This window comes from Octodon degus, unplaced genomic scaffold (genome assembly GCF_000260255.1).
Source record: "Octodon degus isolate 3935 unplaced genomic scaffold, OctDeg1.0 scaffold00054, whole genome shotgun sequence".
In the NCBI taxonomy this organism is placed as follows: Eukaryota; Metazoa; Chordata; class Mammalia; order Rodentia; family Octodontidae; genus Octodon; species Octodon degus.
Window position 1 is genome coordinate 9,962,114 of NW_004524630.1, and position 13,369 is coordinate 9,975,482.

Genomic DNA, 13,369 nt, shown 5'->3' on the forward strand with positions numbered 1-13,369 from the left:
AACACATCAAGAGAACCAACAGTAATGCCCGCAAGAAGACTCAAACACGCTGAGGGGGAGACTGAGTGGCATAGCACTGGGAGAGCAGAGCAGCTCTAAATATAAAGTTTCAAATCTCTTCATTACATCCTTTGCCAAGGATATATTATAGATAAAAAGTGTTAAAAATTAATTATGAAAGTACTAGAGATCAGAGAAAACGCGAAAGTATTGGAGGAAGTACTGGAATGTCATTCAATGGTAATGTAATTGCTCACTGTGTTCAAAAGCCTAGGCACCATTCTTAGCGATGAAAAAATATTTAGGGAGGGCATAATTTCAAACTGTGTAAGAAAATACTGAAATAAACAAAAACATATTTTCAAATGGTACAGCATAAAGATTTCCTCTTGGAAAAAAACCTCATTAACGAAATCAATTTGAAACATAAACCTGACAAACACATGTAACATAATTTATAATGTATAGTGTATGACATTTAAAGGCTTATCCTGAAATATAGAACACAGTTAAAAGTTCTGTGAACAGATGATTCAGTGTAGAGGATGTACAGAGTAGCTGAACCAAATAGAAGAGAAATATATGCCTGTGTTTGTAATGACTTTTCTAATAAAAGCTAATGTATATCCTATCTTTTCCTAACACACTGGAAAAGATGAACAATTGATTATGCACTGAGGTTTCTGTCTGCGATATGGACTGATAGGACTGTGGATGAATGGCTGCTACCGAGAGTCTGAATTATTAAACATTTCAGATGAAGTTTGCATTAAAATAAAATTAAACTTCAAAATTAACACTTCAAGGCACAAAGATCGGGGTTCAATCCCCAGCATGCCGTGCCAGCCCTGCCCCTGGTGTTCCCTGAGATAAAGAATGAAACTGGGCATGGTGGCGCATCCCTGCAATCCCAGTGCCTGAGAGGCTGAAAACAAGAGGATCACTAGGAGTCTGATCTGTGTAGTGAGACCCTGTAGACTCTGTACTAAATACATAAAAAAATTAACACTTCAACCTATTAAGTTAAAATGTAAAATCACATTTCAACTCAAGATTGACACTTTTAAGCATGTATAACACAAATTAATTATTGAATGTATATGAAATAAAGTGTATGAAATATCATTTTGGTAATATAAAAGGTTAATGAAAATCCTAAAAATGTCTTAATATGAGATGATTGGAAATAATTAACAGTCATTAACAGAATAGAGATGTCCCTAGTGAGAATGATATGGAAGTTCTTAACAGTTATTAAATAAAAACTTACAAAGTACAATATATTTAAGTTGGATTATTATCATTATGTGTATCTTTGCAATTTTGCAGCACTAAAATGCCACCTCAGTGCACATATTTCCTATTGGTTGCCACAGTTTGGAAAGCAAATGTAAGGGGATAATGGAGAAGGCATATTTTTAATTTATTTTCATTTGAAACGTATACTCTTTGGAGATTGGTGGAGGTGAATTAGTTTTTCTAACGCATATTTAAATTTTAAGGAAATTCTTACTCTAGTCCTATAGTTGTTCAAACAAAGCGTGTTTTGCTTTCAGAGTGAAATCCTTGGTCCTGAGGGATCCAAACTGCAAGACCAACTGAGATCTTATAGTCACTGTCAAACAAAATCAAAGGTACTCTAAACTCAGACACCATACTACATAGCATCCAATCATGTGAAGGTACAAGTCAGAAGGAAGGGCTTTGGAACAACAGAGAGAAAAAACTTGGGTCTCATCCCAGAATACTTCCCAGTACCCACAGTAACAGAAAACTAATGAACAGGTTAAATGCCATCTAGGATGCAAAAGAACAAGCTAAAATGCTCAGGTTAGGGTCTTATCAGTCACCCTTCTCATGCAGACCTACAGCCTAAAGTTTGCACTCAGGTAGCCCCTTCCAGGTGCTTCTTGAAATTGTATAAATATTTTCAAAATTAGTTTATTTGTGGGTAAAACATTAGTTACTTTTCCTTGGAAAAGGCTTGTGAAATCTTGGCCTTTCTATTAAGTTGACATACAAATCCTAGTTCAGGCAAATGTCCTTCCCTAATTTGGAAACCTAGGCTAAGCATGTAGAAAGAAGAAATTATCCATGAAGCTTATAATATAACTGACTGCTAATCAAAAAAAATTACTAGGGTACAAAAAATTTCATATTTCTGAGTGTATGACCTGGAGGCCCATAAGCCCTAACAAAGCTGATTAAAAATTACATAGAAAACTACTCTAGCAAATATTAGTTTTAAGAAAATTGTAACAAAATTCACTCATTTTTGCTGAATAAATGAAATAGATATTTGCTTATAATAAATTCAGTGAAAACATGTTTAATAAGTTTAAAGGTTAAATAAAAACTGTTTGAAGCTCTAAATTAGAAACATATTGTACATTTTTTTCTCCTTTACCTTATAGGAGCCCATATTAGAATTTAATAGGGGAAATTTCTTCAGACTCTAGAGCTATATTCTTCCTAAATTATTGAGTACGGATGATGACGGTGTACTGCTCTCCTTTTCTAGTTTCTAAATATAATGTAATTGTAAGATTATTTTTCAGGAACAGTAGAGAAAGGGCCAGGGAGGTAGCTCAGCAGGCAAAGTGCCTGCTTTGGCAAGCGCAAGGACCAGGATTTGATCCTAGGCACCACATGCTACACCAGCCCCAGCTACGGTGTGCTGAACAGGCCACTAAGACCAGGCGTGGTGGCACAGGCCTGTAATCCCAGCACTGGGGAAGCTGTAAACAGGAGGGTCACTAAGAGTCCAAGCTGCATAGTGAAACCCTTTAGCAAATAAGTAATTAAAATGATTTTTTTTAATTTCAAAATAAATTTATCAAAGAACACCAGGGAAAAAACAACATGAAAGTATATTTGTCCACCCAGTGTGGGCATTGGGAAGAAAAGCACAGGGTGAAAGCAACCTGTCTTGTTACTCTAAAAACTCACCCAAGGATGAATGAGGCCTGTAACACCGCCCCACAGGAACTGAGAGAGGCAGGCCCTGTCCCTGTACGTGCCACTTGGCAGCCCACAATTACTCTTAAGGACTTTAAGGAAAGAGGACCTAACCTCCAAACCCACCATTTCTCATCTAGGATTTAGTTAGAAAAACATAGTCAACAATTTGCCTTCCACATAGAAAATATCAGACTCCTCCCAAGCAGCTGCCTCTGGCCAACAGTGTAGCTGGAGACTTCAGAGCAAGCAAAGAGGAAACTTCACTGTGCAGAAAGGAGGCTGGAATGAGCCGAGAGGGTGAAACTGCTCTGGACATGTTTCTCCTGAGGGACTTCTCATGAACTGGCCACTTCTCCTCTTGGAGGGCTCGATTTCAAAATCATCTTTTCATGCCCATACCAACATCTTCAAGAGTTCTACCTACTCTATCTTCCAGCAGATTTAGTGTTTCTCTTTGTTTTTTAATTTATTATTAAAAAGAATAAAAATAGTAAAAAGAAATAGAAATGATATAGAATTTCACCAAAGAAAATGATAGCAATTCAACAATGGTTGTTATATTGCATAATGCAGTCTTCAAATTAGTTGTTCAGGTTGCCGGATATAAGCATGCAAAATTGGTCAAAAAAATTAAAAGGAAGAAAAAAATTATTTTCTTTTTTCTTTTTATTTTTTAAAGAATACAAAATAGCAATAAAAAGCAGCATTAGCAATGATTAAAAATTTCACTAAACAAAGTAATAGGAATTCAGTAATGGTTGCTGTATTGTATGATATTATCTTCAAATTGATTGTTTAAATTACCAGATATAAAGGTGCAAAATTGGTTTAAAAATGAAACAAAACAAAATAACAAAAGTGTTATAAGAAATTAAAAAATAAAAAGTAAGAATAAAAAGAAAAAATTCATTTTAACTATTTAGCTGCTCCTTTCAAAAGAGCAGCAGAGAGCCAGCCAAATAGCTCAGTAGATTAAAGCAACTGCTTAGGCAGAGGCAGCGGCCAGGGTGTGATTCCCAGAAGGCCCTGCGAGGCCCACTCCCCCGCCCCCAGGGCGCGCTGAGACGTGCTTGAGACTGGGCGTGGTGGCACATGCCTGTAATCCCAGCTCTTGGGAGACTGAACACAGGAGACTCTCGATGAATCCAATCTGCATAGTGAGACCTTGTAGACCCTTACTAAAATAAAAATTTAAAAAAAGACCAGCAGAATTGAACAGTAGCTATCCAAGCAATTCTTGGATTTGCATGGGCTGAAGATTTCTCTAACTATCCCACCCCAAAAAGCCCTCCCTACCCCTTCAGTGTTTCTCTCTCCTCCTCCATCAAATTACCTTGTATATTTCCTTTATAGCATCTATCATTACTGAAAATAGTTTCTTTATTCTTTAGAAGTGAACCAAAGCTTTCACACAGATTTATAACCTTAGCCATTTATTTATTTATTTATTTATTTATTTAATCTTGATACAGAATGTCCTTAAATCACTGATTTGACGTGGCTGGGCCCAAGTGTGCTATCCTCCAGCCTCAGCCTTCCAGTGTGCCGGATTACACCTGCTTATCTGGAATGTCACACTCTGGTGAGAGAAAACAGCCCTGAGCAACGAACTGCTGTCCTTCATGTGACAAAGATGCATCAATATTTCAGAACCTAGATTTGAAATACCAGACAAGGACAAAGGATCCTTGCCCTAGTCACTGTAGAGTGTCCTAGGCATAATGCACACTAAATAAATAAGGACAGAAATAATGCAAAGTTATACTTGAAAGGAGTGTGAGGGAGAGAAACACAAGCGTTAGACCTAACGATGGAACCTCACTGAAGCAAGGAGTCAGGAGAAGCTTTCTGGAGGGAAAGTGCTTTTGAGCTAAGCTTTAAGACAAATAGAGATTGTGTAAGTGCGGAGCTTCACGCCTGAGGGAGCAGTGTAGAAAAAGACACTTGGAGCTGTCAGGCAGATGACATAGAAGGGGGACTGGAAAAAAGCCTGCGAGGTGATCAGGGAGACAGCTCAGTGGCACAGTGCCTGCCTGGCAACCACAAAGTCCTGAGTTCAAATCCAAGGATACTGAACCTGAAACAGGTGCTGGAGGTGGGAGTGTGAGGCCACACTGGACTAGTATGGCTAGTGTGTGTGTGTGTGTGTGTGTGTGTGTGTGTGTGTGTGTGTGTGTGTGTTGGATCACACATACCTGAGTGCACTGATAGGGGGATATCATCACATTTATGTTCTGTACAGATGATCATTGATATTCTGTAGAAGCCTGGAGAGAGTTAACATTGGCATCATAGACCACAGAGGATCAGAGGAAGTCACAGAAATATCCCAGGAGAGAAGTGATAGAAGACTGGATTCCAATCACGCTGCTAGAATAACAAATGAGAGTCCGGGTGTGGTGGCTCACACCTGTAATCCAAGCACTAGGGAAGCAGAAAACAGGAGGATCACTATGAGTCCAAGCTGTGCAGCGAGACCCTGCACAAACAAAAAAGAATAGACTGGTCCCCAAAACATTTAGGGACTAGATCAGAAAATCTTTGGTTCTGACAGGATATGAAGGAAGATATCAAGGATCATTTGCTGATTGCTTGAGCTGAAGAGAAGATATTCCCCTTCTCTGAGAGAAGATACTGCAAGGAATATTGGGAGGTACTGAGGTCATGAGCTTTGGATTTGACAGGTTAGAGAATTTTGTGTTGTTTTGTACGTGTTACAACTATATTTCTTGAATTTTTGTGAGTTAGTGATTTATCTCTGTTCTATTCTTCCTGACTCTTCATTTTCACTCTTTAAAATATGTTTTTGCTATTATCACTTTTTAACAGTGAAATAGAATTCTGCAGATGCTTTACACATTCCTAAATTTGAGATTATGTATAAAGCATCAAGCAGACCCAAACTGTCACCAGATAATTTTGCTGTAGCAAGAATGCATTGGCTGTCGCCTGGTAGTATCCTCTCTAAAGGACATAAGGTCAACAGCTTGGAACCTGCTATCAAAACTACCTATTAAAAACTAGTGGAAACGTCAACTCTATTTTCACAGTTCCTGAGCAAAAATTGTCAAATTTAATACAAATATCCAAACCCAGTCAAGTAGAATTTCACAATATCAAATTAATCAAAGAGCGTCCTCAGGCACTGGGACTTTGGACATTTTTCTAATGCATTTAGCCATCACCTACATGACCTACAGTGAAACCATGCCGCAGAAATTTTGACTAAAGTACTCTTACACTGACACCTCTCTGTAACATATTTTATTGATAAAAACATAGTTTTAAATTTATTTTATTTTTTAATTCCTGGTAGATTTTTGTGATAATCACACTCGTCTTGGGGGCGTGATACACACACAGCTCTTGTTCAACACTTTCGCTTTACCGCCTCCATCTTCCCTTCCTCCTTCCTCAGTCTCTTTTCCCTCTCCATGAAGTAAAACTCCTTCTGTTCTTCCACAGCTCTTATGTTTTCAGTTTAAATTTTTTTATCTAGTAGATGCTTAGATTACAGTAGCCATATGATATTTATTTTTCTATATTTTATTTATTTCACTTAACTTTATGGCCTCAAGATCCATTTTCCTACAAACCACTTGAATTTATCCTTCTTTATGGCTGAGTAATACTCATATATGTGTATTTGTCTTTGTCATTTATTTGTGGATGGTTACATAGGCTGCTTCTGTAATTTGTAGACTGTTGATTGAGTTGCGATGATTATGGCTATGTATGTATCGCTCTATGATAACTAAGTATTTGGAGAAGATACTCAGGGTGGGGAGTCCAAATGGAATTTCTTTTTCTGTGTTTCAGAGGACCACTGTGCTTTTGCACAGTGGTTTTAATGTTTTGTGCAACCCTCCAATAATGTGGAAGGGTTCCGTTTTCACAGGAGTCAACCTATATTCAAGTGGGCCTTCTTAACTACAAATTAAGAATAAAAAATAATCCCAAACCTAAATAGCATTTGTTTTGGTTTTTGTCCTTCATAATGGGCAGTCTTACTGGGAAAGACTGACATATTCTATAAAAAGATCACCAATATGTGTTCTAATTTATTAAAAGAAATTACTCAGAATTAATAAGATATTTGTTCTTTTTATTTTATTCCAGTTCTGTAGAAATTCTGGAGTATCACACAAGAATCCTTTCAGTTTTTAAATCATTTTATGTGTTCGTTTTATTATTATTTTTGAGAAAGATTATATTTTCTAAGGTATCCCTCCTCACAATGTATCAATATCTATATATCTATCTCAGTCTGTACCTGTGTGTGCATATGTGTGTACTCATAACCACTCTGAAAATGGTTAACCGCTGGGGAGATAGCTCAGCAGCATAAGTGCCTGCCTGGCAAGTGCAAGGTCATGAGTTTGACCCCTGGTACCGCAAAAGAAAAGAAAAGAAAAGGATGTGAAAATAGTTAACAACTATGCTCCAGTTATATTTGACTTCAAGCATCATATAAAATTCAACTACTTTAAATATGAACAACTTCAAAACAATAACACTTGTCTAAACTAAATTCAAAGCTATAATTTTTAACATGTTCTAAATACAAAAAAATGACATTAGAAAAAAATAAATAATTTCATAAATGGTAGCTTCTAAGAAATCAAAGTAGAGACCAAGTTCTTACTTTAGTAAATTCATCAAATAAAGAATCCGTTCACATATCTAACAGGTAGTTAAGAAAAGTGAACTTTGTTGACAATATAAATGTAAAAACAGACCCCCACATTGTACTATTGTGTTTTACTATGTTTTCCCTCTCAATTTGGTCAGTCTCTAAATGTTTAATTTTATTTAATGCTAGATTTAAATTAAGTGAACTGCACATGTGAAGTATTTCATTGGCTTCTACAAATTAGTAAAAAGTACATACACAAGCAAGTACAAGGAAAGCTATCATTTGTGAACGATAGTGTAAGACAGTGGTGATGAGCTTGAGCCACACTTGGCAGAGTGGGCTGTTTGTATCATTGAAAGGTTCACCCTCACTGATACAGGAGAATGGAACATTTGAGTTCTTAACCGACAGTTAGGAATTAGAGAAAAGCAAACTTGAAAGAAAATGTATTTGGAAACTGTGAATGATGATGAGTCATTAAGGTCGACAGATACAACCAACCAGGCTTGACTTGTTGTCCTGGTTCTGACAGTGGTAGTCATCATGAGTGCTCTATGGGACGCTTACCGTAGCGTTAACCACGTATATTAGCACCATCCGCTGCTAAGTGAATGCAGTATCCATAGTCTGAACCTTACAGCATACATTGAAAAACATTTATGAGCAGTTTACTGAAGGCTTTCAAATAAAATTCATTAGCTTTCACCTCCCCAATATTGAAGAAAATGGAGAAAATTCTGCTAAATTTAAGAAACATGGACATCCGAAACATTTATTTCAGTATTTATTTTTACATTAGCATTCATTATTTTGTCTTTATATACAAAATTTTTCATCTTAGAAGATATGAAGGTACAAAAAACATGAAGAAGCAAGTTATAATTGTTCCTTACTTCATCTCTAGAACTAACCACCATAATCCTTTCAGTTTCATTCCTTCTAATCTATTCTGATTATTCATAACTCTTTAATAAAACTAAAACCACACTGTATATTTAGATCATTGCACTTTTTCCTCAACATTGTATCACCATACTTCTTTAACATATTAAGATCCTGAACTCTAAGCCATAGACACTTTGATCCATAGTGGTGTATTTAAAATGTGGTTCACTAAAGCATGTATTACCACTTCCAACTTTTATCATTAGAAATACAACTTTAATTCCTTTCTAGACTTCGCAACCCAGTACCCTAAACTATTACATGGAACACAGATGCTTCAACTTCAAAACGTTATAAATCATTCAACAGACATAAAAAGAGTCCAACTGAAATTTCTAGGTAAAAATAATATACATAATGAAAAAAACTCTTGTATTCTTTAAAATGACACATGTCTCTGAAAGCACATTGCCTTTTCTCCCGGAAGCGGATGCCATCTCCAGCCACCCTCTGAGCAGGGAGAGAGCTGCACCAACTTCTTTCGCTATGTTGCTGGCTTTCTGACATAGACGAGGTCTAAGTCAGAGGAGTCCTCCGGAGCAGCTGGCGCGCTGAGGACAGGGCTCAACTCTGCAGCTCCAAAGCCAGGAGACATCTTCATTTCAAAGTCAACTGTGGGAGCTGCATGAGAGAGTCCACATTACCACGACGTTCTCCGAAGAGCACGCCAAGGGGACTGGGTGGGAAATGCTTATCTGCAATTTGTATTGTCTCTAGAGCCAAAATAAAGTGGGAAAATGGAACACTTGATAATTTAAATCTGTAAACAACAAAGCAAATTTGTAACTTCTTTTCAACAAATAGCCTTTCTTTAAATTTAAAGCTTGGGGCGGGGGAGATGGCTCAGTAGAATAAGTGCTTGCCTAGCAAGCGCAAGGGCCTGAATTCAATCCCCGGTTCCGCAATAAATAAACAAATTAATTAATTAATTAATTAATTTAAAACTTACTTAAAATATTTATTTTATTTCAAAGTTATTTTACTTGGAAAATTCATCAAAACACCCTATGTTTTCACTCAGTCTGGAACCTTTATTATATATTCTTTTTATTCCACTTAACAGTGAGCTATTAAAGTTTCTAAACTATACGGACAACAGGTTTTTAAAAATAGAGTAACAAGCATGCTGTTCTGTGTGTTAAGGTTGAAAGTGTGCAGGTACAGCCTCTCCCAAAACTGCAGGCCTGCTCACTCCAAGAGCTGGCAGGGCACAGAAGCCGAGACCAGCAGGGTGGGAGCCAGGCCACTCAGAAGGCGGCCATCCTGGGTCTCTATCATCCTTCCCTGAGGCTACTGTGCAGACACAAGACTCAGATCTCAGCCTTGCAGCCCCACTTAATCCTCCCCAGATGGCAACAGGGATAACTTCTCAGTCTTGGCTCAGGGTGGCCCCCCACGCTCCTGCTGGTGGCTGTTCAATGGGGAGCAGCTGCCTGCTCCATCCCAGCCCTCAGGTGGGCCTCACATCAAAGCCTCCCTGCCTGTCCTCCTGATGGGTTTCGTGACAGTTACTGCGTGCAGTGGTTCAGTCTCAGTAACAAATGCGCTCCCCAGAAAAGGTTAAAACTCACCCACTGGCAGACAGATCTTTGCTTCTCACGTTTGAAAGCACAGGTTCAGAATAGAAAAAGGATTTAAACCACCAGGTGGATTCTGCCACTTCCGGGAGCCCTATAAACAATATTCTTATGAAATTCCCTTATCAAAAAAAGTTTGAGAATAGAGAAACAGGGAAATAAAGAAGATGGTATTAAGATGGAAACTGCACCTTGTAGCAGCTTCTCGTCGTCTATGATGTTAGCAGAATCAGGACCAGCCAGTGAGCTCACGGAAGAAATACTCAGTTCTGCAGGAAACGGATACAACAGAAACAAGTGAATGGCAAAGCAAGGAGTACTGCAAGTTACCTATCTATACAGGGAGGCTTTTCAATGGCATGATTCAAAATCATTTACCTTTGGCTTGGGAATTTAGTAAAGAAAAATTGATCCGAGCTTTAATCCCTGAAAATGCTTCCCTAGTAAGAGCTATTACATTTTCTGCTAATAAGATATATTCATTATGATGGTAAATAACTCTTCTCTCTCCCTCAGTGGGTATAGACATAGAATTTAAGATATGTTATTAATGTTGTCAAATTCAACAACTCAAGAAGTACAAAATCTGAATAAAAATGGCGAAGAAGAAAATAACTATAAAATAAAAAAAGTATTGCTGTACTGTGTTAACACATTACATACATGTACGTTGGTGCTATAACAATGACCAATTTCAAACATTAAGAAGTTATTTTAGGGCCAGTGTGATAAGCTCAGAGGACTGAGTGCCTGCTTAGGCAGGTACAGGGACCCACATTCAGTCCTCAGCACCACATGTCATGCCAGACCCACCCCCAGGCACGCTGAGCCTGCCATTGAGACCAGGCGTGGTGACGCACAATGTAATCGCAGCGCTGGGGAGGCTGAAACAGGAGGATCGCTACAAGTCTGAGCTGCATAGTAAAACCTGTACCAAATACATTTTTAAAAAGAAGTTATTTTTTTAAAAAAAAACTTGCCCTATTCAGCTTATACAAATAAGACATTTTAAAAAGCAAAATATAACTTCTGTTGATACAATAACAATAGGAATAATGTAGATTTTGTTTAAAAAAAAGAATAAGTTCATAGATATTTTAACAATTATGCATGAAAAATCCTTGAAATAAGAACTGTTTTTACAGGTTTTTGGCAAGCATGCGTTCAACACATACTAATTTGGTTCTAAAATATTCGTTTAGATTTACAAAATTTCTCAACCTTCTTTAAGATGCTACACTGTGCTCTTCGTCTACGAATATGCACAAATGAATAAATGAATAACAATAAAATTGGCCAGACTGATACTAACCTATTATTTGCTGCAGAAAATGGAAATTATAAAATCTTTGAAGCCAAGTCATACTGGCCCCTTTTCTAAAAATCTAAATAATATTCTAATTATACAACACTTTCAGGTTTTAAAATACTCTATGAAATACAAAATACTGGAGACTAAAATATAGCGCTGAAACAAAAGGTAAGATGGCTAAAGCCCAGGTAGGAGCTAAGGCGAGACTGCTCCTGGAAGCTTTCTCTCTCTGTGCCCGTGGTGCCTCTGCGGTCACGTTTTCTCCCTTAGATTCTGTACATGGTACACAGTTCGGTGCGGCCTCGCACACACGACCTGGCACCACGTGCCCCAGGGCTGTTCTGTAGCGGAGGCACGACTTACTTCGGTAGTACTGATTCCTGGCCAGAAGACAGCCGATGGAGGGGACAGACGCCATGGCTTCCAGCGAGAGTCCTTGGAGAGGCGGTGAGCTGCAATCCGAGGGACCGTGACCAGGAAAGGGACGTTCCCGTTAGAAGCGTGCAGTTCCCTTTTCCTTTTCTGTAGCAGTTGTTTTTGGAAAGCAGCATCATATTTATTAAATATAATAAATATCTGGTAACAGGAATTTAAGTATTTGCACCAAATTGCAAACATAAGGTGATAAAGAAAAATGCTGCATGTTTATACACCCAGAAAGTTCAGAAATTCGTGCATAAAGATCACGATTTGAGTCCAGCAATATAGCAACTCCTTGTCTCAAATAAAGAAAATTAATAGCTCGGCGCCAAGGCCCTGAGTTCAAACCCTACACTGGAATAAAGAAAGAAATCAACTGGTATAATTATTTGGGAAAAAGAAGAAAGAAAAACTACATATTCAACTAAAGACAATGCCCACACAACTTACTCCACTTAAAACAAATCTAAAAGTAAACACAGAACCAACAACAACAATAAAAGTGAACAATGAACACAGGTGTAAAGCAGTCACTTGCCTATTTTCCCAAATTTGTGCCTTGAAGACAAACGTGGCTTGAAAATTTCTTCAGAAACTACACACATGGAAAGAAACAAGGTGCAATGATAGGAGAGAAGCCTCAACAACCAGAAACCAGGAGTCAGCGGCAGTGCTTGGCAACGCGATGCAGAACACTGAGGACGTTTTATATGTGAGTACAGGCCGGTTGGCCTCTGCGCAGTGAGTAATGGGAGCTCGGGCGGCACCCAGCCAGACGAGGCTGTGAGGGGACGCTCCGCCCCTCCGCCCGCCAGCTGCCCTTCTCTCTCCTTGGAATGTGTCAGCGTGCCAACAGGGGCTGCAATCAACAGGACATTTGGCCTCAGACCCAGTTTGGGGTCACTCTTTAATGTCACAGCATAAAACACATTACTGTTTACCTGGAAGGAACCGACAGTCAGGTATCTCTTCTACCTTAGATAAGAACTCAGACTCTACCAAAAGCACCAGGCTGGGCACAACTGGTGATGCCACAGATTGTCCACAGTTTAGCTGGGGAAAGTGAACAGAGCCACGGGTGCTATGACGCCAGGAGAATCCAACTGTCGCAGGAGGACAGCAGAGAGTCTGGGACCTTAAAGCCTTTCTGGGAAAGAGACACTCACAGTCAGACTTAGTGAGCTCGTGGAGTGAGCTAGCAATTCCAGGAAGATTAATGAAAAATAGATGGCTTCAGGATAATGTGGGAAAAATTATGACATTGGATCAATATCATTTATTGATGAAAACTCTTTAATATTAGTAGTGTCAGTTGATTTCATATTGGATAGACTCAGCTGATTAATCAAATTTCGACTTCATTTTATATTGAGGGGTGGTCATTTCAATTGCTATTTCAAATTATTTACAGATGTTGCTTTCATTTGTATATTCTTAATTTAATTTTTCTGTAAGATTATTTGCATCAGTTTGGCTTTCAAATGCATCCAGAACAATTATTGTTATTTTCCATTGTGT

General features: G+C 38.3%; 1 protein-coding gene across 1 annotated transcript; it reads right to left on the bottom strand.

The window, feature by feature from the left end:
* Positions 1–8,359: 8,359 nt before the first annotated feature.
* Positions 8,360–11,992, bottom strand: Ppdpfl (pancreatic progenitor cell differentiation and proliferation factor like). Its single transcript, XM_023717744.1, has 4 exons — positions 11,795–11,992; positions 10,311–10,388; positions 10,114–10,213; positions 8,360–9,163 (listed from the first exon to the last, which is right to left on the bottom strand). Exons 1-4 carry the CDS (start codon positions 11,847–11,849, stop codon positions 9,151–9,153), a joined length of 246 nt encoding a protein of 81 aa, XP_023573512.1. The 5' UTR covers positions 11,850–11,992; the 3' UTR covers positions 8,360–9,150.
* Between the last annotated feature and the right edge of the window lie 1,377 nt (positions 11,993–13,369).